At 36.9% G+C, this 26,591-nt stretch overlaps 1 protein-coding gene across 1 annotated transcript in view; it reads left to right on the plus strand.

Annotated features, from left to right (window-relative positions):
* The window catches only part of COL25A1 (collagen type XXV alpha 1 chain), a 477,363-nt gene that overhangs the window by 332,090 nt on the left and 118,682 nt on the right, over nucleotides 1-26,591 (plus strand). Inside the window, exons 8-10 of the mRNA XM_058721691.1 lie at nucleotides 21,352-21,423; nucleotides 22,157-22,264; nucleotides 24,638-24,673. Coding sequence (XP_058577674.1) covers nucleotides 21,352-21,423; nucleotides 22,157-22,264; nucleotides 24,638-24,673 — 216 coding nt within the window. The remainder of the gene's footprint in view (nucleotides 1-21,351; nucleotides 21,424-22,156; nucleotides 22,265-24,637; nucleotides 24,674-26,591) is intronic.

Genomic DNA, 26,591 nt, shown 5'->3' on the forward strand with positions numbered 1-26,591 from the left:
TTCAATTGCCTTTTCTTAGCTGTTTTACTTCTTTATGTTTCTTAGTAGTTGAAGAAGTCATAGGGTTCTAGAATGCCAGCACCAGAATTCCTTCTTAGGGATATCAACTTTTTTTTATATGAACGGGACTCATACATATTCTTTGCATTTAAAATAAGTTATTGTAGCACCTTGTAATTTTTCAGTCCTGATTCTTCCTTGCTGAATTTATTTTTTATCCAACTGAACTATTTTTTGAGAAAGTAAACATTGGAAAGATTGTAAATCATTAGTATAGTTTTATCAGATGTTTGAAAATCGGAAACTATTTTCTTTTTATTAGCATAGCTGTTAGCCATCATATGGTAAAAAGCTGCTAGCTACAACTTAACCATTTCTATTGATTTTTTAAAACATTTCTTTGATATCATGTCTTTGTTGGTTAAAGAATATAATCTATGTAACAGTATAACTTTGATGATGAACACAATAGTGAATAATATTTTACCTTTTAATTGGATGTTATTCTTTCACTGCCAAGTTTGTAACTACTATGTTTAAATTGAGAACTTCACGCCCTAAACTCACTACACTCACCACTTTAATTTTCTGGTATGGATAAACATACATTATTTCGACTTTGACAAAGTGAAGTTTCCGAAGAAACTCCGATGTTGGGAAATTCCAGAATATAACATTATAAAGCCATTTCCTTATAAGGCCATTTTATTGCCTCTTTTTTTTTTTTTTTTTTTTTTTTTTGCTTAGTACAAAATTACTTTTCAGTCTTATAAACTTTTGTTTAGTAAGTTATTCATAATTATTCAATAATACTATAAAAAGAAATTAATTTTGAGGAGTACAGGAAGAGGGGAATATCTGGAGTTCTATTAGACATTTTGGATTTGTTCAGAAAATTAATGTAGAGATTTACAACTTCACCCTTCACACTTACACTTTTAGGCAGAAAAGTCAGACAAAATCGAAATAGAGAAAGCTTTTTCTATGTCACCAGCACAATGTCGAACGTTAATGTTGTAACTCTATACTGGTCTGTGGTGTTACTTCCACTTTGGAGCCCTGTCTTTCTAATAAAATGTGTCAGAGAAGAATGCAAAGTTTGAGTCATGGTATCTACCCAGAATTTTATATAGTAACTGTTATAATAACTCAGGATTTTTAGAATGTGTCAAATCAAATGGCATGTGCCAACAGGGTTGTAGTTTGAGAAACTGTCACAATTTATATAGGATTTCTTTTTAAGGTAGAGAGTAACACCCTTGGTTATAGCAGGGGAAAGGAATTCAATGTCTTTATTTTTCCTTGTTTTTGAAATATATACAGTATTTTGTGCAACCTTCCCTCTATGTTTTGAATTAATAATTCTCATGAGGCAGAGGAGAGGCTACAAACTGGTAGCATGTGGACCAGATTCTGAGAGAGAGAAATTTTGTTTTTCCCAAATTGGTTGCTGACATTTTAGTATTAGGCAATTTAATATAAAATTGTTCAATTAATTATTTTTAATTGAAGTATAGTTGACATGTTATATGAGTTGCAAGTGTACAACCTAATGACTTGACATTTGTATACATTATGAAATGCCCACCACAATAAGTGTAGTTGCCACCTGTACCTGTACAAAATGATTACAATATTATTTTTTTATTCCTCTTGGAAAATTGGAAGATCTATAACTAGTAGGTACACATCCCTTTATAATTTCTGTTGGCTGGAGCTGAATTGAGTCTGTCTTGCTTTAGATGGAGCACGTGTTCCTCATTACACATAGTGACACTCAGCCTACTTCATTTATTTACATATATACATTGTCCCTGTTGACACTGGAGTTTGCAATACCTGAATTAGATATTAAGATTATTGGGGCACCTGGGTGGCCCAAGAGCATCTGACTCTTGATTTTGGCCCAGGTCGTGATCCTGGAGTCATGGGATCGAGCCCCGTGTCGGACTCTGCACTGACAGCATAGTGTCTATTTGGGATTTTCTCTCTCTTTCTCTCTCTCTCTCTCTCTCTCTCTCTCTCTCTCTCTCTCTCTCTCTCTCTCTCCCTCTCTCCCTCTCTCCCCTCTCTTCCCCTCTCCCTTGCTTGCTCTCTCTCTCTCTCTCAAAAAAAGTTATTTTCCTTCTGATATTATGATGCCAAAGTCCATCAAAATATGCAGACACACAGGTAACAAAACAACTAATGACATCTATTTTCTAGGAAGAAGGCTGCATTATTCCCTTTAATTTACATACTGTTTGTTTTTAAATTACATAAAACTCTTCTTACATTGGTTATTCTCAATCTATGGTACTATAGAATTTTTTTTAAATTTTTTTTTAACGTTTATTTATTTTTGAGACAGAGAGAGACAGAGCATGAACGGAGGAGGGGCAGAGAGAGAGGGAGACACAGAATCAGAAGCAGGCTCCAGGCTCTGAGCCATCAGCCCAGAGCCCGACACGGGGCTCGAACTCACGGACCGTGAGATCATGACCTGAGCCGAAGTCGGACGCGTAACCACTGAGCCACCCAGGCGCCCCAAGAATTTTTTATTTAGTATACCACTCTGTTGAAAGGTTAAAATTAGTACTAGTTCATCTTACCACTTGCGACAACATGGATGGACTTAGAGGATATTATGCTAAATGAAATAAGTCAGACAGGGAAAGACAAATACCATATGATTTCACATATATGTGGAATTTAAAAAACAAAACAAAAGAATAAACAAACAGAAAGCAGAATCAGACCTATAAATACAGAGAATAAACTGGTGGTGCCAGAGGTGGGGGCAAAGGGCTGAAAAGGAGTAGGGGTTGCAAACATCCAGCTATAGAATGAATAAGTCATGGGAATAAAAGGTACAGCATAAGGAATAGTCAGTGGTATTGTAATAGGATTGTATGATGACAGATGGTAGCTACAACTGGGAACACAGCACAAGTATCGAGTTGTGGAATCACTGTTGTACATCTGAAACTAATGTAACATTGTGTGTCAATTGTACTTAAATGAAAAAAATTAAGACTAGTTCAAGCTTGGTAGTTGATTTTTTTGTTTGTGTGTTTTTTTTTAATTTTTTTAATGTTTATTTATCTTTGAGACAGAGAGAGACAGGGCATGAATGGGGGAGGGTCAGAGAGAGAGGGAGACACAGAATCCGAAACAGGCTCCAGGCTCTGAGCTATCAGCCCAGAGCCCCACGCGGGGCTCGAACTCACATACCGCGAGATCGTGACCTGAGCCGAAGTCGGACGCTTAACCGACTGAGCCACCCAGGCGCCCCTGTTTGTTTTTTTTTTTTAAATTAAGACGCCAGTATAATTTATGGGATCTTTAAGAATTTTGTTGAGGGGCACCTGGGTGGCTCAGTTACTTGAGCGTCAGACTTTGGCTCAGGTCAGTATCTCATGGTTCCTGAGTTTGAACCCTGGGTTGGGCTCTCTGCTGTCAGCCAGGAGCATGCTTCAGATCCTCTGTCCTCCTCTCTTTCTGCCCCTCCCCTGCTTGTTCTCTCTCTCTCCCTCTCCCAATCTCTCTCTCTCTCTCTCTCTCTCTCCCTTCCTCCCTCCCCAAAATAAATAAAACATTTTAAAAAAGGAATTTTAGGGGCACCTGGGTGGCTCAGTCAGTTAAGCATCCAACTTCTGCTCAGGTCATGATCTTGTGGTTAGTGAGTTCGAGCCCTGCCTTGGGATCTGTGCTGACAGCTGGGAGCCTGGAGCCTGTTTTGGATTCTGTGTCTTCCTCTCTCTCTGCCCCTCCCTGGCTTATGCTCTGTCTTTCTCTCAAAAGTAAATAAACATTAAAAAATTAAATGAAAAATTAAAAACATTTTTGTTGAAATAAGAACTGAATAACAGAAGTTTTTGTGAGTTACCCCAGTTGTATATAGAATAGAATAGTAATTAAATAATATGCAAGTAATAGTAAAGAGATAAATTTTAGGCCTTTAGTTTTTTATGTTTAAAATTAGAAACAACACAGACTTTGAAGACTTGCACTTTAGTCACTCCTTTAAGGAAAAATCTGGCCCCAATTTTCAGAATTTCAAAAGTATACATGTTGGTTTATTACTTAAGATGATGCAGCTTAGACATCTATATAGCTTGTAGCTAAAATTTGTGGATATTTAAAATAATATAAACTTAGCTTCATATTTTTTTATTGGACCCAAGTAATTTCCTTTATAATACTAGTCAGTAAACTTCTAAAAATATTCTTATTTTAATGCACTTTATATGTTTTCTGGGTCTTTGTTGTTGTGGTTGCAGAATTAGTTTAATGGAAACATCTCCCCTTATAGAATTTCTAACAAAATAGTCTAGATGGATCACCAATAAAAGGCACGTTTGTTTGGAATTGTCCTTTATAACTATACTAACAAATCTTAAGAAAAAGAACTAATTTGGGATAGTATTATCTGATTTTTTTTCTGTGTCTTCCTTGATATAAAATTAAATTTAAATCTGATTTTTTCTGAGTGCAACAAATATACAATTTGAGGGTGTGGCCCAAAGGATTTTTTTTAAATGCCATTAAAGGGTCCTATAAGGTAGATTATATTTCCTTTTATAGAAAAGAGTTGTACACATTTGAAACATTAGTTTCTTATAGTGTTTTTAACTGTTGGACAAACAAGAATGAAAAATTCATTTGTTGTTAGAATTAAATATCTTTTGGCAGTGCCAGAAAGGGTTTCTAGATAAATCTTGGTTGTTCTATTTTAAAAAGGTGCTGAGGAGGAAGACTATATTGGTCGCAGATTTCACTTGCTGCTGCGTCAAACTTTCTCTTATAACTACAAAATAAACCCATTTCATAGCCAGCCAATTGCCTAAAAACTCTCATAGGGTATGCTCAACGCCTGGTTCTTGAGTTTTATTCTAACACCTCAAGTGACAAGGAGCTCACTCACTCTTACAAAGCAGATTAATAATTATAGACAATACTGAATATTAGAAGGCAGACTAATATTACAGACAGTTCTAAATAACACAAAGTAATTAAATCCTTTATTCAACAAGTGTTTATTGTTCCTTTTTTTGAATTGGCATCTGCTGTTCTCTACGTCCTCTACCTTTTGTTTTAATCCTGCCTTCTGAACTAATTCCTCTTCCACATGACAGCCGTTCAGTGATCTTATAGAAACAGTGAATAAGGTTAAAATGAACCCCAAAGCCCTTCTCATCCAAACTTCATTTGCTACATCCCTCACCAAGTAATGGTCCAGCATAAGTTTGAATATGCCTTGCGGTGGTGGAGGCAGTTATGTTCCACATGCAGTTCTGAATCCATTTAAAGTAGCTCTTAGGGGCACCTGGGTGGCTCAGTAGGTTAAGTGTCCAACTTTTGGTTTTGGCTAAGGTCATGATCTCACAGTTCCTGGGATGGAGCCCCACATCTGGCTCAGTGCTGACAACATGGAGCCTGCTTGGTACCCTCTCTCTCTGCTCATTTTTTTTTTCTCTCTCTCTCAAAATGAATAAACTTTAAAGTAGCTCTTATTAGGGACACCTGGGTGGCTCAGTTGGTTAAGCGTCCATCTTCAGCTCAGGTCATGATCTCAGATCAAGCCCTGCATCAGGCTCTCTAGCACAGAGCCACTTCAGATCCTGTGCTTCCCTCTTTCTCTGCCCCTTTCCCACTTGTAACACTTGGGAGCTTTCTCTCTCTCTCTCTCTCTCTCTCTCTCTCTCTCAAAAATAAACATTAAATAAATAAATAAATAAATAAATAAATAAATAAATAACGTGCTCTTATATCCCATCTCATCTTCCCCTGCTCCAGTCATCCATTCCTCATGTGAGAATTGTGTGCTTTCTTACTATTTTGGTTGTTCTCTGCATATGCTCCTGTCTCTCTTCTCCTTAAAGGGTAATGTCCAGAAATTAAACACATTAATGCAGCTGGACTAAATGGGAGATAGCCTCCCTTATTCTGTTTATGTTATAGCCCGGAATTAGACTGGCTTTAAACAACATTAGCTGTCATATCATATACTGATGCATACGTTTATTATCAACTTAAATTCTAAAGTGTTTTTTCTCACTGTAACCCTTAGCTCCTCAATTGTGTTTTTATGAGGTTTATTTGTTGGATCCAAATACTAGTCCTTACTTTTATTTCCACATTATTAGTACACTCTAATTCTGCCATCCAACAAATATTATATTTCTTCTTCTGTCCCATTTTCTGGAGATCTAAGACATAAGTGTAAAAACAGATATACATAGATAGAGAGAAATTATTCTCAGATCCAAAGTTGGAGAAGACTAATCTAATTCGCTGATACAGATGTTAAATGTTGAATGGATCAGGACTGAGAACATGAACTACATGACCAATTAAGCACTATTATGTAGGTAAATTGTTCAATTGGTTATAAATCCACTATTTTTATTGGCTTTCAGTTCAGGTTTCTCAATTTAGTATGTGAGGATAATGTAAGAGACCCAGACAAATCTCTTGCTGTAATCTGGTTATAGATGTGCATCCATCTATTAACAACTGTTTTTAAAAAGGAAATAAAGAAGGGGCACCTGGGTGGTTCAGTTGGTTAAGTGACTGACTCTTGATTTCAGCTCAGGTCATGATCTCATAGTTCCTGACTTCAAGCCCAGCTTCAGGTTCTGTGCTGTCAGTGTGGGGCCTGCTTGGGATTCTCTTTCCTCTCTCTCTGCCTCTCTGTCTCTCTCAAAAATAAATAAATAAATAAACATTTTAAAAAGGAAATAAAGAAAATATTTTTAATGTTTTTTAGTGTTTATTTATTTATGAGAGACAGAGACAGAGCACGAGTGGGGGAGGACAGAGAGAGGAAACACTGAATCCAAAGCAAGCTCCAGGCTCTGAGCTGTCCAGACCAAGCCCGACACGGGGCTCAAACCCACAAACTGCGAGATCATGACCTGAGTCGAAGTCGGATGCTTAACTGACTGAACCACCAGGCTCCCCTAAAGAAAATATTTTTAAACATCACCTTTTTGGCCTTTTTTTTTGCAAAATTTCTCCAACAATCTAGTCTTGACTTAACTCAATAAAATTTTACCAGTCTGTCTATATTTTGCAGAATTTATCTTCCTCCTTTTTTTCTTCTATTACTTCTATTTTTTTTCACAGTTCCTAAAAAAAATTATCTGAATGGTTTGATAATTATTGTGGCAAATGCTCAGTATTTTGAAAGTCATTTCTTCAAGCTCTATAGTCTAAGAAAGTCATTTCTTCAGATAGATTTAGATTCCCAAAGTTTTCACTTCTAGTCTCTTCACTTTTCTTGGTGTTTTATACTACCAACATGTATGCCAATTTTTAATTGATATATACATATATATATATTCAGTTTGATAGACAATTAGAAACTAAATAGGAATTGACTGCTATTGTTTTCTTGTATCAACTATTAACATTTTATTCTATATATTTTATATATATTTTTTTTCTGTATGATATATATATAACATTTACTCTCTCTCTCTCTCTCTCTGTGTGTATATATATATATATATATATATATATATATATATATTTCTGTTTGATAGAGAATTAGAAGCTAAATAGGAATTGACTGCTATTGCTTTCTTGTATCACCTATTAACATTTTATATATTTTATATATTTTTTTTCTGTTTGATGTATATATAACATTTACTCTCTCCCTCTCTCTCTCTCTCTCTCTCTCTCTCTCCATATATATATATATATATATATATATATATATATATATATATATGTTTTCTGTTTGATAGAGAATTAGAAGCTAAATAGGAATTGACTGCTATTGCTTTCTTGTATCAACTATTAACATTTTACTCTCGGTTGACCAAAGTGGGGGAAAAAAGGTCTATTCTTTTATTATTCTTCTTTTGATTCTAACAAAAAATCCTCTTCTTGCCCTTAGTATTTTTTCCCCCAAACTCAGCGGGACCTTAGTGCTCCTGACACAAATTTAAATGCTCCATGCCACTTTCCTGTATTAATCCTTTTACTTCTACTTCTTTTTTCATTTCTTTCCTTACATTTAATTATGTTCCTCATAACAAAGGAAATCATACAAAGGATAGGAGACTGGAAGGGAAATTAAGGGCCTGATAATTCACAAATTGGATAATGATGCCTTGGAAAAGCTGATTCCGGTAGTTCCTTTGAAAATATTTTGTTTCTTAGTCACTTTTTTTGTGCCATTTTCTAAACATTAAACAATTTCCCCATTTTATAAGTCAAGAAATATGGATAATTGTAGTATTAATGTGCTATGAGGCTTCATCCCAGTCCTGGAAAATGATAAATTATTCTTCCTCACTTTTGCGTTCCATAATTACTAATATCCCTTATCACATAAGAAGAAGGGCTGACGGTGCCTTCTGTGTAAATAAGTAATTTAATTTTAATAATGATATGATAGGCATACATCTTGTAATTTTTTTAGCCACATATGGGAATCATAAAAGTTGTAGCTGATGAAGTGGCGGAACTGGTTACTTATCTGAGTAAACCAGATGCCCCCTGATTTTTAAAACATAAACTTTGTTCCTTGTGGGTGCTGACATTGGAGACCCATTGAGGGAAAAAAACAAGGCCTATGAAATATGGGTGTATTTTGGAGTCTGGGCTGTTGCTTTCAGATCTTCTAAGACATCAGAGAAATATTTTTCCTTGGTCTTACTTATGTGTGATATCATCACTTCATGTGCTCAAAAACAGAACCCAGTTCTTTCTTCTTTTTTCTTTACTGCCAAATAAGGCAAGCATTTCATTTAGTGTTTATTACGTTAAAAGACCATGTTACACTTTGAATTAGGTCTTGTAATCATAGGAAGAAAAATGTTGCTTCTGTTCTATATGCCAAATTTCTTTGACAACTGGAATATTAAGTACATTTAAATAATGAGAGGATTGACACTATCAGAAATTTCAGCTACAGCTTATTTTGAGCCCTCATTTTCAGTAACTTTCTGAGACAAGTTAGTCTTTACTCTTAACATTTGGGCTGACTTATTATTATTGAAATATTTGAAATTAAGAGATCTAAAAAGAAATTTGAGGTAAAAAAGGAGTTTGAATATGGTCAGTGTAGATGTTTCAAGTTAATTATATATGCAAATAAATACTACTTTATAAAATTAAATGATAAGCATTATAGTATGTTGCAACTTCCTATCAAAAGTGTACTGCCTTCCATTAAATAACAATATCATCAACCACAACCAGGAAATTAAAACCAAAAAGTAGAAAGTTTGTATTATGATTTCCAAGATCCATATCATTATAAAGTTTAGATTTAATTTCACAGAAGTCAGGAAATTCTATTCCGAGATTCCCAAAGACCCATAACTCTTAACATGGATTACGACCGCTTCTTTCATTAGGAGCTCAAATCATGGGACTCCTCCCAGATGGATCCATCACTGTGGGATGCAGTACTTTCTTTTCAACAAGGAATCACACCTTGTTCTGTTCTTCCTCATAGAGGTCGTGAATAGCAATCACCTTTGGAAGGTTTTTTTTTTTTAATTTTTTTTTTTTTAACGTTTATTTATTTTTGAGACAGAGAGAGACACAGCATGAACGGGGAAGGGGCAGAGAGAGAGGGAAACACAGAATCGGAAGCAGGCTCCAGGCTCCGAGCCATCAGCCCAGAGCCCGACGTGGGGCTCGAACCCACAGACCGCGAGATCGTGACCTGAGCCGAAGTCGGACGCTTAACCGACTGAGCCACCCAGGTGCCCCTGGAAGGTTTTATGATAAAGAACAGTGCTCTGAATTACAACATGTGATGGAGGCACTGAGAACTTGTAACTCTTTCTTTAAATGCTAATACAACAAGATAAAGTTCCTTGAATGGACTAACTGTATTATCTCTTTTCTGAAGGAAAGCTTTTCGACATTTGTCTTGTTTCCAGTTCAACATTCAAAAGCACTAGATCGGAGACCTTTGACTGGTGGTCTATGGGCCCAATCCTCCCTTCCAAATGTATTTTTGTTTGGACTATAATTTTTGTTTTAAGTGAATTTGAATTGGTTATGAACATTTAGTATCTGAAACATTCTTTCAAAAAAATCCTTGGATTTCTTGCTTCCCTTGAAGCACGTGAAGATGTAACAGCCCTGGCTGCTTTCCCCTAAGGCAAAATAAGTGGTGTCCTCATTGTTTCCTTTTAGCCCTGACTTGGCTCCTGTGCAGCCAAGTCTGCCCGCTTCCTTTTGTGATAAACTCGTTATTTTATCTATATTATTGGCCCAGTGCTTATAGTCATTTGAGTTTAGTCCATATGCACAAGGGACATCAAATATAAAGATAACTATAGGGCATTCAAACATGTTCTAAATTGCAATCAATATTTTAGCCCAGTATGGGAACCTGCAAATTTCAGGAATGCTTTCAAGCCACAGACTAATTTGATGTAATTGAATAGCCCTTTGGGAAAACACTAAAAATGTAGGATGCAGACCAAAGAGGGACATTAGAGAACAGGACCAATTATAAAGTATCTAGAGTAGGATTAGTGGAGAAAGATATCTAGAGTAGTACTACTCCAAGTAACATTACTCTCTGGTGAATTTGCACAAGTACTCTATTGTCTTTTTTGGTACTAAGGTCATTTTGAAGAGCTCCATTATCTCAGAGGGCTATCAGACATTTGCTATGGGCTCAAATTTATTTATGGAAGATGGTGACCTTCAGAGGTAGAGTAGAAAATACAAGGGTAACTCTCCACCCATATAGCTGAGCCCCATGGGACTCTCACCAGCTTTCACAGGCTGGCTTCCAGACATCTACCTCTTTCTTGGGAAGAAGAGAGGCTACCATCCAAGGAGCATACCAAAGGAATTTTAGAGTCAACTCAATCTAATATCATACAAAGGAAGTTTAGCAAATACTATTAACCCAGACACTAGAGTTTTTAGGGAACAACAGGGCACTTTTGATTTTTCTCCCAGAATGAAGAATGCAAAAAACTTGAATTTTTCTCACAGGCTACTGGACAAATAGTTATTTTCCCTTCAGTATAAGGTACCCTGTCAGCTATTGAATCCTCTGTTGTCTTGGTACTGTCCTTTCCTGATGCATACTGTGCCTCCTTGCCCTGATTTCGGCCTTTCAGAAAATGAATAGAGTATATTCAAGTTGAGTTGAGCCCTTGACCTGCCAACTTCAACTACAAAGCACCCTTGGTTTTATAGAAGCATAGATGCAAAATAATATTGTATTGCACATCATCATGATGCTGTGCCGTCCTAGAGGGAAGTGTCCTTGAGAATTAAAAGATTAATAGTTTGGGCTCCATAATTCAGAATTTGTATTTCAAATGCAAATTGTATGAAATTCAGATGGGGTGGAATTTAAGCTTGCTTTTGCATTATTATTATTTTTTTTAATGTTTATTTATTTATTTTCAACGTTTTTTATTTATTTTTGGGACAGAGAGAGACAGAGCATGAACGGGGGAGGGGCAGAGAGAGAGGGAGACACAGAATCGGAAACAGGCTCCAGGCTCCGAGCCATCAGCCCAGAGCCTGACGCGGGGCTCGAACTCACGGACCGCGAGATCGTGACCTGGCTGAAGTCGGACGCTTAACCAACTGCGCCACCCAGGCGCCCCTTAATGTTTATTTTTGAGAGAGAAAGAGACAGAGTGTGAGTGGGGGAGGGGCAAAGGGAAAGGAAAACAGAGTCTGAAGCAGACTTCAGGCTCTGAGCAAGCTGTCAGCACAGAGCCTGATGCGGGGCTCGAACTCACAAACTACAAGATCATGACCTGAGCCGAAGTCAGACGCTTAACCAACTGAGCCACCCAGGCTCCCCCAGTATTATATTTTTCAAGTGGAAGTTTTAAGCAAATCATTGTGCAGTGTTTGGTAATCAAATGATGTTCTAAACAAGACCTCTGGAAGGGTTTTTTTGTTTTGTTTTGTTTTGTTTTTAATTTCCTGAACAAAAAATTTTCACAGGTCCATTTTTTCTTACAATTACTTGCAAAAAATGTGCTAATTATAATGTACTTATTTATTCATTACAATTGATTAAAATATATATGCTAGATAACAATTGATATGGATAGTTCTGATTAATATATAAATTGAAATCATAAAAGTAAATTTATCTTTAATTTCTATAAACTGGTTTAAATTATAATATATAATTTAGATTGCCACATGTTTAGACAGGGCATTTGCCAGACAAGCCTATATTAACAAATTTTATTGTTCAAAACTAAATTCATTGCCTTAACTTCAAATCTTACTACTCTTGCTATAACCTTTAATTCTGTTGAAGGGATCTTTGTCATCAACTTTGAAACAAGCTCACAATCCTTCTTTGAAATTCTCAGAGCCAAATGTGTTTCAGGATTTAGTTTTTAGGCATTATAAAGTTAATATTACTCATACATCACATATTGTTTGACACTCTTAGAGAGGCCTGAGGCACCCTGTAATCAAACCATCAATTTCTTCAGCAAAACACATGCATGTTCACACTAAGAAGAAATATTAGTGATCATAGTAACCTCACATCTGTTCAAATAAGGTTTTGATACCAGAGGAGTTTGCTGCAAACTTAGAAACCCTCTAGTTAAACTTATAAAGAAATGTTATTTTCAGGGACTTTGGATTTTGAAATTGCAGATAAATCATCACGAACTATATTTTGATTTTTAACCTTTTCTTCATAGTTTTGCCAGGATTGTCTTCCTCAAACCTGCATATGCCATGGCACTTTCATTATGTAAAAATTTTGTGGCTTTCCGCTACTTCCCCCTTTGAGCTTCTTGGAAGACCTTGCACATCTATACTCTGTCAACCATTCCAGCTCTTCCCTAAAAAAGTATGTGCTTGGGGCGCCTGGGTGGCGCAGTCGGTTAAGCGTCCGACTTCAGCCAGGTCACGATCTCGCGGTCCGTGAGTTCGAGCCCCGCGTCAGGCTCTGGGCCGATGGCTCGGAGCCTGGAGCCTGTTTCCGATTCTGTGTCTTCCTCTCTCTCTGCCCCTCCCCCGTTCATGCTCTGTCTCTCTCTGTCCCAAAAATAAATTAAAAAATGTTAAAAAAAAAAAAAAAAAAAAAAAAAGTATGTGCTTCGCCCCAACCAAACTCAACTTATTTCCCACCTCTTTGCTCACTGGATGTCAGACTGAAATACCTTCTTCCCTAAGCCCAAGTCCATACCCCACCTCAAATACCATTGTCCTATCCATCCTTCCTCCCCTGGCTCAGATCCCATCTTTTAGGAGCCTTACTCCATTTCCCAACCACAATGTGCTTAAATAGCCTACTGCCTGCCCCTCTAATTACAGCACTAATTTAGCATATTTTCCACTTAAATTGGTATTCTTATGATAGATTTAAACCCCATTCTTCACTAGATTTAAACCCCCACAGCTTTTCTCACTGTAATTGGCATGTAGAATGTACTTAAGAGACATTTATTATAGGAAGGAATGGATATTTAGTTAATCTCTCTCTCATTCTCATCAATCTGACCTCCCACAGGAATCCTATACCCGATAGCCATTACCATTGCTTTTATCTTAACCTTGCCCAAAAGGAGAATGGTGCCTACATCTCAAGGGAGTACCTAAAATAGGACCCAATCTTTGTATTCCAAGTGTAGATTCAGTATTTCTTTGGTAAAGGAAAATATATTTTTCTCCTTGGTTTTAGTATTCACCTTGATGATACTATCAGGAAGCGAAGGTATCAGTGCCCTTTGAGAGTAGCCAGGCACCACGGGTCTGTATGCCCCCACATTCTGCAGGTCTCAACTTAAATACCACTTTTTGGGGGCAGTCCTGCCTGACTAGCTGACCTTGTTAGGTCATTTTCTTTGTACTCTCATAGTTTTTGTTTTGTTAACAGTCATCCTATTCACTTTTGGGGTGTGATTTTCAATGCAAAAACTCAAGTGAGTAAAAAATATGACTTCATTTTCCATAACAGTTTGATTTCTGAATCTGATGTGATTTCTGAAACTGAATCCTCCATTCTTCTCAGCTGACAAAAAACAAAACATCACTTTTCTTGGGATGTCCACACTTTCCTCCCCCTTTTGGACTGATTCACACTTCTGAGGTCTTATAGTATCAAAAGATTTGGAGTGGAAATTGAGAGGTACCTGGTCTTTGGCCATCAGTTCAAGTTTGCTGCTGAGAGGCAGCGTGGCTTGACTGACCTCCATGGCCCTTCACATGTAGTGTGTTGTTGCTGCATCTGTAGGGCATGGGAAAATTTCTGCTACTTCTGTGCCATGGTTAATGCAAGGGAATGTTTTGCAAGGTTGCACATGGTCTCTTGCATCTAGACATGTCATGTGGCTTTTTTGTTTGAGGTATTGTTGTTTTCTGAAACTGCTGCTGGGAAGCAGGGCTTAGGCTCTCCCTCTGCTCTTGGGGACCACAGACCTATTTCCTCTCTTCCAGTTTGGGGTAGTGTCTTCCTAGATATTTTCAGTTTCTAGAAATGTTGGTAGACAAGTTTTGTTTTCCACCCTGCCTCCTTATACCTCTTCTGAGGCAATAGCAGATGGCCAACTAAGAACCTGACTGAGGGACAAAGGAATTGGAAAAAATATGAGAAAAAGAATATATATATATATATATGATCTCCCAGCCACATTTGTAATTGCATATTTAACATCTGCCTTTCTTGGTTATATTCTAAGTTCCCTGAAGCCTGGGATACGGCTTTCTAATCTCAATGTCCAAATATTGCCTTGTTTCTAGTAGGATCTTATTAAATTCTCCTTGATAAACAAATGAATAAATGGGAATGAAATTCAGAGACTATGAAGGATGTATGGAAAGTATAATGGCTAAGAGCATAGATGATGGCCAGGGTGTGAGTCTTGGCTCTTCTACTTACAGTAAAGTGGGCAAAACCTCTTCATGCCTCAAATTCCTCATCTGTCAAATAGTTGTCATGGGAATTAAAACAGCTAACATTTATAAAGCTCTTACAATAATACCTAGCACATAGTACATATCATGTGAATGGTGACCACTGTCATCATTACCATTGTCATCATTATTTATTATCTTTATTATGAAGAAACCCTAAAACAGGACTGTTCTCTTGATGTTCTCTGAAAGAGAATAGCTCCAATTCAATGATAGCACAGGTTATATAAATAAAACTGACACAATTTTACTTTGTTTTCTCCCAGACCCTGAAGCTGTTTACCACCCCACTCCCCCCCGCCCCCGTCCTGTGTCTCTGCTTCTCTGATTGCCTCAGGGTAGGGCAAAGCTTCTTCAGGAATCTTACCTTTATTCATGGGGTCTCATCTTCTGTGGCTCTTTCTTAGCCATATATCTTTAGGAAACATTGCAACACCCCCCTGGAATCCTTATTAGATTGTACGTAACAAATGGAGCCTTTTTCAGTACGTGTGGTGTAGGAGGTTTTTCATATACTTTACACTTGCCAGTGTTGGAGGGTTATCTGCCATCTTTCTGCTTATTCACAGATCTTTTACAGTACAGTTTACTTAGCATTTTAGTGACAGTAGTATTTAATGACATTTGCCAATGTAGGGACTGTATTGTTCTCTTTCTCTTCTAAATAACTTTCAAATTCACATGTATCATTTACATATAAAAAGATAATTTTTGGAGTGACTAGGGTTAACACAATAGGATGGAACTTAGCATATCTATTAAAAAGAAAAATTAACTTCTTGACTCAACATCATATTCAGCCCAGAAAGCTAGTTCTTCCCCATAATTAATATTTCTATAAGCCAATCCTTTTCAACCCGTTAGAAATTCTGATTTTCTCAGGCTCATGGCATTTGGCTATTCAAAGGATTCCATTGCTATTTAGCTTCATGTAGTTAATTTTTCTATTAAGACAGATGTTACCATCTACTGCAGAATGAAATGATTTAGCAGCAAATTCCTTTCTCCTAATTTCTTTTCTTTGCCTATTTTGTTTTCTAACAGTTCCTGCTGTTAAACTCAAGTTATTCTTTTACCTAAATATTTCTGCATCCTATACAATGTTTTCCCATCTGGCCTTTCTTAGCTAGAAATCATTTTATCAATGTCTCAGAATATTCATCTTTATTTATGCTGCACACATACCTACTGTAATGGTTGTGTTGTTATGCATGATATATTGGGGGCTAACAGAATCATGATACTATTTACATTATGGAGAAACTCAGGAATTTTCATTTCTTAGCATAACACATATTTTTTCTTCCAATATGATTTGCTATTGGGGGTCCACCTTTATAATTAAAATAATAGTTTAATTTTTTCTCTGTACCTCTACAATCTCAGTTATACTCCCCTGTGCATATCAGTGAGCATCCACTGTCAGTGGCATTGCCCATTGTTAGTTTCTAGATTACCTCTACGTGCAACAGTGAGCGGAGGAATTCAGTTCATGTGCATTTATACAACACAATGAATGATGCAGTTTTCAGTAATGAGTCATTCTGAGTCATTTGCCTGTGTAGAAATTTGTGAGGTGAGTTAGTGTTTCTCCTACTTTTACAACCACATTTTATTATTTCTCTTTGTGGTTGCCTCTTCCTCTGCTCATCCCTAAAATCGAAGTCTTTCCAAGAGCTGTTTTCTAGGTCTGTTCTCTCTCCAACCTCTCTACATGACTTCAGGCAGCCCTATGACTTGTCATTCTCACTTCTCTCCTGACGATTTTATATGCATATCTAGCTGCCATGCCTTGGCTGTTCTTAGATGCCTCAAATTCAACAAGTCCCTAACTGAATTCACCATCCATGAACACCTACCTGCCCCAGAAAACCCATTCATTACTAGTGTTTCCTCTATCATCCTCCAGCGTTCAGGCTAGACATGTAGGACCACTCACTGCTCCTCCTTCTCCCTTATGTTCTCAGCCAAGCTGCAAGTGCTGCGTATTCCACCTCCTTAATATCACTTGAAACTATGGATTTGTCCCTTCTCTAGCCCTAGGGTATAGTCTCTCAACTAGACTATTATAACATTTTCCTAAATGTTATCTCTGTCTTTAGTTCTCTTGCTCTACCAACCCTCTTCCCCTCATTCGTGTGGCTTGGGAAGTTTCCCAGAGATCCTCAAACCTACCATCAGGCACACTTTTATTTACTCTGTGGCCCCTCTCCTTCCCCACCAAAATGGTCATCCCTCCATATGATTACTGCTTGCTTATTTTTTCCTGTTTCCCCACTAGATGTTGACCCCTATAAGCCTGGGGTCATGCTCACAATTCGATTCCCATGCCTAGGCAGTGAATGCTGCATGGAAGACAGTCAATAAATACTTCTTAAATATTGGTGGTGTTAGTCAACTTCTAATATTCCAACTATAAAAGTAGAAAGAAATTAAAGACATATAAATCGCATGATGAGAAAGTCTGGAATTAAAAATCCTGGATTAAATTCTTGGCTCTATAGTTGCCTTATTGAATACTTTTGACCAAACACAGTTTTCTCACTATAATGTAATCATATGACACCATTACTGAGTATACAATACACAATAGCATCTTGAATTATGTCTCTGTAAGTAGTTAGAAGCATCTCTTATGTAATATGTATTTGTTCAACATTTCTTTGGGGTAGGCTTGCCTCTTTGCTTCTAGAAGGTAATGAAGTGATATAGACTTTCTCCTAACATGGTGTCAAAACACTGGTCCAAGATAGTAACCTACTTCACAGGATGTCACAGGATTTGTGAAGTTGCTTGAGTATGCTCTCAAGAGGAAAATGGGTTGAATATTTTACACTCTTATACATCCAATTTCTTAAAAATTCAAAATATTTGGGAGTGAAAATTGTACACATTATTTTAACATTTTAGCTTATTCCCGGACTCTTTCTCCATGTTTTTCTGGAGAGACAGTTTTTTCCCACACCTACTTGAACCATCTGTGTACCAGGCAAGTTTTCCAAGATGTAAAACCAAGTGAAATATGTCCATTCCATTTATTTAGAAAGGACTATGACTAATGAAATCATGGAAAAAAATGGCGTAATGAAAAAGTGCACTCTGTGTGAATGGCCAGGGAGGACTAACTCTTATGGCCACGTAAAGCCATGACTTACAGATAAGTATTCACCACCAGTACTTTCCAAACTTATCCACCAAAGACCTCCTGTGGGAAGAAGAGGGTTAGTTCAGTATTACCTGTAATGTAGAGGTATCCCCTGTGAGATGAGGTTCTCCACCATGATCAAATGGTAAAAGTTTTAAAAATTTGTGCAAATTTTGCACTCTACCTCATAATATGACATTGCTTTACATAAAAATATTTAAAATAATTTAACATTTATCAAACTTGACTCTTAAGGAAGATGTGCCATATTTATTATTGCCTTTACATAACCCCTATCCACTGCCTCCACCCCACCCCACCCCCGACACTGGCATGTACCCTTCAAGCATTACCACAGTTTTGAAGAGCACCAGGTCCTAGGAAATTGCAGCCTAAGCCATGGGATTTTTGTTAGAATTTAAGAGAATTCTTCCACATGTCCCTTTCTACTTTGTTACGTATAAACTTCTGAAATCCTTTTGCCTAGCTCATTAATAAAATCTTTACAATGTAGCTCTAAGCACCTAATCGGTAGCATTTTCTACAGTTAAGATGATTGAGGAATATAAAATCAGCTTCCTCAAATAGAGATTTTTCTGTTTAGTGAAAATGATCTGAGATGAGAATTACCTATCCACTTCCCTCTTTAGATCTCGCTAACACTGGAAACCAAAGTAAGAAGTTATGAAGCTAATGCTTTTTGTGAGCATTTAGAAAATATGATCAAACAGCAAGCTGCTCATGCTCAGATATGAGTACAAGAAGTGACTTATTTATACATTCAAATTTCAAAACTTTTGTAAGTCCTACCATGTGTGCTGTTAAAGGCTTTTAATTTTAAATTATTTTTGTTAGATAATCCTGTTCAAAGTGACATTATGATTTATCGCCACTAGTCAAGATTCTGATCCCTCATACACTTCTTGTTTGTATCTGTTTTTGTTCTTTGTTACATAAAGACGAAGTTTATATATAAAATTCTGACTGTGTAATATAGGGCTAATGAGTCACAGATGGAAAGATGCTGGCACATTACCATCTAATAACATTTTAAACTCATATTCCATAGTAAAACAAAAGCAAATTGTACACATCTGTTTTCCAACTTGTAGCATTTCTGAATTTGGGTAGCATCTATGTTTCAAGGGCTTTTACTTAGGGAGAAGAAAAAAGAGGATACAGGTCACCTCAAAATTACCCAGACACTTAATAACCTTATCAGAAAAGATTTGCTAAAACAGATAAGATGTCCTCTGCTTTTGCTTCCTGAGAAGTCCCAGCTCCAAAGAATGAAAGTCAAAGTCATTAGGGCTGAAGAGATGTCTTCATGCTGCAAACATAATTTTATTGGTTCTTTTAAAAAAAGAAAAGTATATCCCAAGTAAGGGGGAAATAAGGCAGAGGACTATGCCAAGACTAACAAAATTTCAAAAACTAGAAATTTACGGGCTTTTACTAAAGATATCCTCATAATAGATTTGGGCAGAAGAGGGGAAGGGCAGTGAGGAAGAAGGAGCGTCTGGGAAGCCTACAGACACTTGAGTCCATGTAAGCTGTGGTTGCTGTTTATTTTATTTGTATGGTAAACATGTTCTGTGTGGAGAAAAAAATGGAATAAAAGGCTGCAATATCTCATGTCAGAAAAGATACAGAACACAGGCCAAAGTTCTCTCTCAGACCTACCCAATTGATAGCACCTATGAAGACAGGTTAGTACAAGTTAGTGAAGTACAAGTCTCTAAAATATCTCTCCCCTGTTCTCCTTGGTTAAGGAATTCAAAACCACTTTTCTGCTTCAAGGGGTTGTGTGAACTGTCAAGTTCTTTTGGAAAAGTTACATGACAGAAGTGATTACTGCAGAGTGTGACCATAAATCCCTCTGACATGAAATACACATGTTATAGGAGACAGATTTCTACCCACCATCTCTGCAGGAATTCCTGAAACAGGAAAGATCTGAGAATCATCATATGATTGGAGAGAGAAATTTTGATATGTGGGTGGTAAGACTATCTTTTGTGAGGCAAACTGCATTTATTCTGAGAAATATTTCTGATCAGACTGCAAAATTCTGTTCAGTATTGTCCAAAAAAAAAAAAAAAAAAAAGAATTAATAGAATTTATACATGTATGTCCTGAGTTGTAAACAGAATATCCATGGAGGGAAATTACGGTGTTGCTTTCATAACAGTGTCTGCAGTTATCTCTATATTGTGCTAACATTTTGTATGTAAGATTCTAGAAGTGCTAACAGTATATACACGGATCCCAGTGTAACTGCCACAAGAGAAGTTACAATGAGTTCTCAATCTGGCCTTTCCATCTAAGGAATGTGTTGCCTGGGGGCCTTGTATGTCTGATTTCCTTTACAGTGTGTCAAACAAGACAAGACTTAGAGCTGGGACAGGGTGGCATTAGATACACGCTTGTTTTGTTTGTCCATCAGTAGAATGTCTGTGTGACGTTTTGTGTCGTGTTGTTTTGGTGCTGTCCCACGTCCATAGGGTCTGCCAGGCTTCCCCACAGTTGCTGCTCTGCACAGTAATCAGATCCTCACCGTCAAGGTTTGTGGTTGGCACCCATGCTGCTCAGTCAGAGCCCGCAATCAGCATAAGAGTGAGCGAGAACAGCTAAATTGGCTTGCCAAGTCCACTTGCTCTTTTCACCATATGCATTGAGTTATTGGATCCTTGGGACCTCGCCTACATCAACGAGGTCAAATATCTATTGAGGAGAATCTTGAACAGAAAAGAGAGAAGGATATTGAAGTTGAGCAAGGGTAATGAAGAGAGGCAGACGTGGCTATCTAGGACTGAGCCACACCTTGATGGTTTAATTTGCACACATGCCAACACTCTGTGATGTTTTTCGGTCAGTTAAATGATCCTAAGTATTATGGACTTAGGGCACTTATAAAATGGCAGTCGCGTTCCTGCCACGTTATGCTGGTTGACAAGTCTGACGGAATTTGAACTGGTGCTTGGTCTCTAGACTCTCTGCTCAGAGGGCAGGATGTGGGTGATGGGAGCTTTCCTGCTTCTTTAACATACTACATGAAAGAGGCCTAACAGCCACAGTGGAATGATGGGATCCAAAAGATTCCTCCCTCACTAAAAACCTGTTCTTGCCATCCTATCTTAGGGTTATATTTCCTTCAAGAAGAGCCAGATAGTCTGATGTCAGACACAAGCACCAGTTCCGTTTTGTTTAATGGTCATTACAAGCCTAATGTGAATATCTTTATTTCTTTCTTGGGGCCTTCTGATGTCTATTCTCCAACTCTCTCACCTCTGAACTTCAACCTTTGACCTCACCTGACTGATCAGATGGTGTTTCCTAAAATCAATCATGGGTTTCTCTCTGCTGATCAGCAGCTCATTAAACGCCGCCTCATTAAGGTAGTGCTTATTCTTGCTCAAGTCTGATTTCTTCTTTACATTCAGTGATTACTCCATTTACTGTTGCTTTACCATTCATCTCTCATGGGTGGGGGTGGGGTGGGGGTATTTATTTGGAAATATCCTAGAACAAAATTATGTCTCGTGAGCTGCATTTGTTTGAAATGTATATGAAAGTACCAAAGTAAAAAGGTATAGAATGCCTAACTTTTTCTTAATTAAAAAAAAAAAAGCTTAAGTTATATCCAGTAATAGATCCAGTTTCCAAGCTCTCTGGCTTTGGTAATTTATAAATTATTATACAGTTTGACAAGAGCCTGTATGTTTAACTTTGTAGGTTATGAAAGAGTAAACACATTTGTCCAGCTACAAATGCAGTCATTTTATTAAACAAGGTGAATATAACTGATGCAGCATTGTCACGAATTAAGTTATGCAGAACTTTTCTAACAGCTCTGAATATCATGATAACATACACACTATTTCCAAGAGCTGTGAGTGCTGGTTCCTGAGCTGCTTTGATTTTAATAGCATCTACTCAGCTCACCCAGCATGAATATTTATTTGCTCCCTGCTGGCAGGCAAATTGCCTACAGGCTTCATGTTTCTGATTGTTCTGGTTCTTTTCATAGTGTAAATGTGGATTAGATAATACAAATTTAAAGTGTTGAAAAGAAGACCTGGATCTTTATCTTTCATGGTCACTGTTGGTCTCTTCGCTTCTCCATTGTAGGGTGACCAAGGGCAGGCTGGGCCTCCAGGACCTCCAGGCCCTCCCGGCCCAAGAGGGCCTCCTGGGGACACAGGGAAAGATGGCCCTCGTGGAATGCCAGGAGTGCCTGTGAGTTGCATTTTGGATCCATTCGTTTTAAGGGTCAGCACTGGGATGGAATGGGAAAAAGGAGGGGCCATGGGAGTAGGGGGTTGCAGGAAGTGGCGTGATAGGAAAGTCCCCAAGCAGAGAGGGTGCTGCCAGCAGGATTCTTCTTTACCACTCAATCCACGGGGAACCCACATGAACCACAGAGAGACCTGGAGATGGAAACTAAACTGGCTTTCAGGTAAGCCTCAAGAAGTCCATGATTCCTGGTCTCACTTGTGTCCTGACTACCTTAGAACACATGAATGTCTTTGGCTTACATGGGAGAATAGCTTGAAAATATAGGTGAGAGATTGGGAATTCTCCAAAGGATCAGTGATAGAGAAAATAAAGTCCCATATGATTTATGGAAGGCAAGGGAGGTAAATCTTTTTAATGTTTACTGCCTTGTAAATCATTGACCAAAAAAAAAAAAAAAAAAAAAAAAAAAAAAAAAAAAAAGAAAGGAAGAAAGAAAAGAAAAAATGTTAATAAAACAGTAATATTAATGGTTAAAACATCAATAGGCATGTTTGAATATCATTTGTCCTTATTAATAGAAATGATTTAAAAACAATCTCAATACTTAGATCTAAGTACTTAGTTACTAAGATTGATTAAGTGTCAATAATACAGTAGTATAGGACACTACATAAATGGTTTGATTCAGTAGAGATAACCCAATAGTTTAAAGAAATATATGGCAAGGTTAAACATTTTTACATTTATATTATGGCTTTAGGACTTGAATTTCAAATTTATTGCTGAACTAATTAATCTATTTATCTATTGCTTTGACTTAAATTATTTTCCTGAGTGTTTTCATAGTACAAATTATGAAAACATTTATCCACAACGTAGAAAGTTTTTAAAACTGAAGACAACCAAAAAGAAAAAAAATCAGCCATAGCAATATTAATTGTTTTGGTGTATTTCATTTTTATATTCATATGTTTATGTATTTTTTTAATAAGTGGTTCTCTTTGTAAGAATATAGAGTACTTTATGACTTTTCTGAGACAGCTTTCTTGAAAGCCCTGTTTCCCTTTCTGAACATGGCTGTAAATTTGTCATATGAAATGTAAGATTGACTCCCAACCTATTATTTCCTGGTCTTTAGGACGGCTTTCACTGAACCATCAAAGGTAGTGATTCCATCCTGAAATTGTCTTCACAGTTCTCACCTTTTTTTGGAATGATATCCCAAAAGATAGAGAAAGCACACCTCTAGGGATAGTTAAAGCTCCCCAAAGAATTGCTGGTTGCTGAAAAAGATACCTTGAGTGTTTCTTCCACTAAGAAGAGTAGTTGAAATCATTTTGATGGTACAAAATTAGATCATTGGATCTTGTATATTCCTCAAGGTATAGATTACTTTTAAGAAATAAGATAAAGGTAAGGTATGACAAACTGTAAATCATTGAAAAACTATGTCATCCTTTAAATGAACATAATTCATTCATCTGAGTAAGAAATAAGAGCTTTTTACACAAAGGTATGAGCAAGTTTTTTAATTCCACAAAGGTAAATTGAACTGGATGTATAGTCTCAGAGTTAATTTTTATATACGATGATAACCACTAGAAAAAGGTTTTACGAAAACCAACTGAAAGTACTCATTTTTAAAGTCCAACCACTTTTATATATATTGGATATGACAAGACTGGTTTTCCCAAAAAATATCTGTTGCCAATGATATCAATATAATAATATGACAATAAAACATAATAAGGAATTTGGTAGGAATCTGAGTATTAGAAAACTATGATAGTGGTATGATATAGCACAAATTATATGTATTTTAACATATGCTATTAATTTTAATAAAACATATCACTTCAGCCATCATTAATCCAGGAAAACAAATTCAAAATCAATCTCTGCACATTTTATTATTTAATGTCTGTACTAAGAGCAATTATCTCTCTATCCTATATATGGAAGTTCTGAGTTCTCATAAAGAGGCCAGATCATCATCTTTATGTCATCATGAACAGAACATAATAAATGTTACTGGAATTACAATTAAATATTTTTCTAGGACCCTTTATTGACTTACAGTATAACCATTCCTACTAGTTTTATTTAGAATACGTTATTGGCATAATTCTTAAATCTCTGCTGTAATCTAGACTCACTTTATTAAATCCTAAAATGTTTATAAAATGAATTTGAAGGAAGAACACTGGCTTTCTTTTCATTGCATTGTGTTTGCATTCCTCTATGTAGCCTGCAAAGTATATTTGACATTCATGCGTCGCTGTGGGTATTGTGAAAAAGAAAAAGAAAGAAACGATTAAAATGGCTTTTTAATGTTTATAGGATTAATAAATATTATCACTATTCTTTTTTAAGGGTGAATCAGGGAAACCAGGAGAACAAGGCTTGATGGCAAGTATCTTAATTTATTTTTCTATACTAAAAATAATGGAAGTCCAAATTATTCAAAAGTGTGGTCAAGATTATATGTAACAAATGTTATCATCATATGACCTATAAGGAAAAGAGTGAAAATTAGTAAAAATGGAAAAAAGAATGTGGCCTGTCTTTTGTGAAGATCACAAAGCAGCACATCCACAGAACTGACCGAGAGGAAAAAGTAGGAGATTCCAGGTGGGAGGAATGACAGCAAGGAAGGTCAAAGGACAGAATATGCTTTGTTCAGCCGCTATAAAGGAAGATTAAGTCCAGGGATATGCCTATTAGCTTAAATAGGAATGAATTTTCAAAGGGTTCAGGTGTTGCTAATCATGAATTAGTATAGTGAAACTTCCACAGGGATTCAAGGAGTTTTTGTTGTTGAAGGGCTCCACCCAGAGAGAGAAACAGTTGTGCCTTCTTGATCCCTGTCATTAAAAAAGATTATGAAATGATTCCACATGGACTTACCCGGAGACATGCAGGTCCCGTTCCTCATGATTTGTTTAGCCTTTGCCAGGGAAAGAGTAATTGGAGCAGCTTGCTGAGCCTTGAAGAGTAGAATTCCTTCAACCTACCTTTCCCTGTCTCTTCCCTGCTATCTCTGGAGCCACCTTTCTGACCTATTTTATGACATGAGCAACATTGGGGAACACAGGTTGACATTCTAATAACCCAAATTCCAGAAGACAGCTATGTCTCACATTCGTCCTGGATGCAGTGATCACAATTGACTTGATCGTGTGTATTCTACACAATTTGTGGCACACAGACGCAGGTGTTTAGGGTGTAACGTTTATTTTACAAAATGAGTTAGCTAGGTCCTAATGCAACTAACACACAAGAATACAGCAGTCGGTCAGGAATTAAAACAAATGTGCGAATGGGTTAAAGGTTCAAGGCTTCTCCCTGAACAGGATGCCTTCAACAGCCCTCCTGGGGAGAAACGTCACCGAGCTGTAGTCCTAGCTGTGGTGGAGGTGGCTTTGAAACATCGCTGGTGAGATGAAAGCACCCTGGAATGGAGTCTGATCCACCCCACCCCCCTACCCCCGGAAATTCTTTGTTCCCAACATATAATATCAAGATAGTGAATGGATACAGATGACTTGAAGGTGGACGAACTATCATGGCTTCTTGAAAAAAATAAAATGAAAGAAACACGACAAAAAAGATAATGTGTAAAAATTAAACAAAACATATGTCATAAGTGGCAACTTTGAGTACAAGTACAGCATTGGTTCTCAGGGTTACAGGGTCATCGGAGTGAAGGATTCTTAGAAAACTATAATATAAATTTTGAAACTGCTTTAAGCAACTGAATGCAACTGTAATTTCTATCCTGGATGATGCTCAAAACATATTCCTCCCAAACATTGTTACATTGAAGGCTCTTGGGATTCTCAGGAGCCCATGTTTGTTCCCAAGTTTGCACATTCTACTGAGATTTTTATCATTGCCACTGGCTTTCTACCTTGATGCCTAATGCATCATCCTAAGACACAAAATTCTAAAATAAAATGGATATTTTAAAAATTATTATCTTATCTTCCTTAAGATATATTCTAGAATATACTATGTGAATCACAGTTTAATGTCATTTCCCTACAGTTCCTAGCTTAATGTCATTAAATATAAATGTTCCACTGGCCCTAAATGAATTATGTTATTATCTTAGTTTGCTTCAATTTCCCATTTCATATAGCAACTTTTCAGATGAAGATGATCCCAGACATTTTTAAGTAAATTTTTTCTTCTTTTTAAACTCTTCAGATTTAGTTCATATTCTCATTTTTAGAATGCAGCTAAGAAACTTGATTGAAATCACAAATGTTCAAAGGATATGTGTAATGTTATGATCTTCTAAAGTGCTGTACTGTTTTTAAAGATA

The sequence above is a fragment of the Neofelis nebulosa genome, chromosome 3 (genome assembly GCF_028018385.1).
Source record: "Neofelis nebulosa isolate mNeoNeb1 chromosome 3, mNeoNeb1.pri, whole genome shotgun sequence".
NCBI lineage: Eukaryota > Metazoa > Chordata > Mammalia > Carnivora > Felidae > Neofelis > Neofelis nebulosa.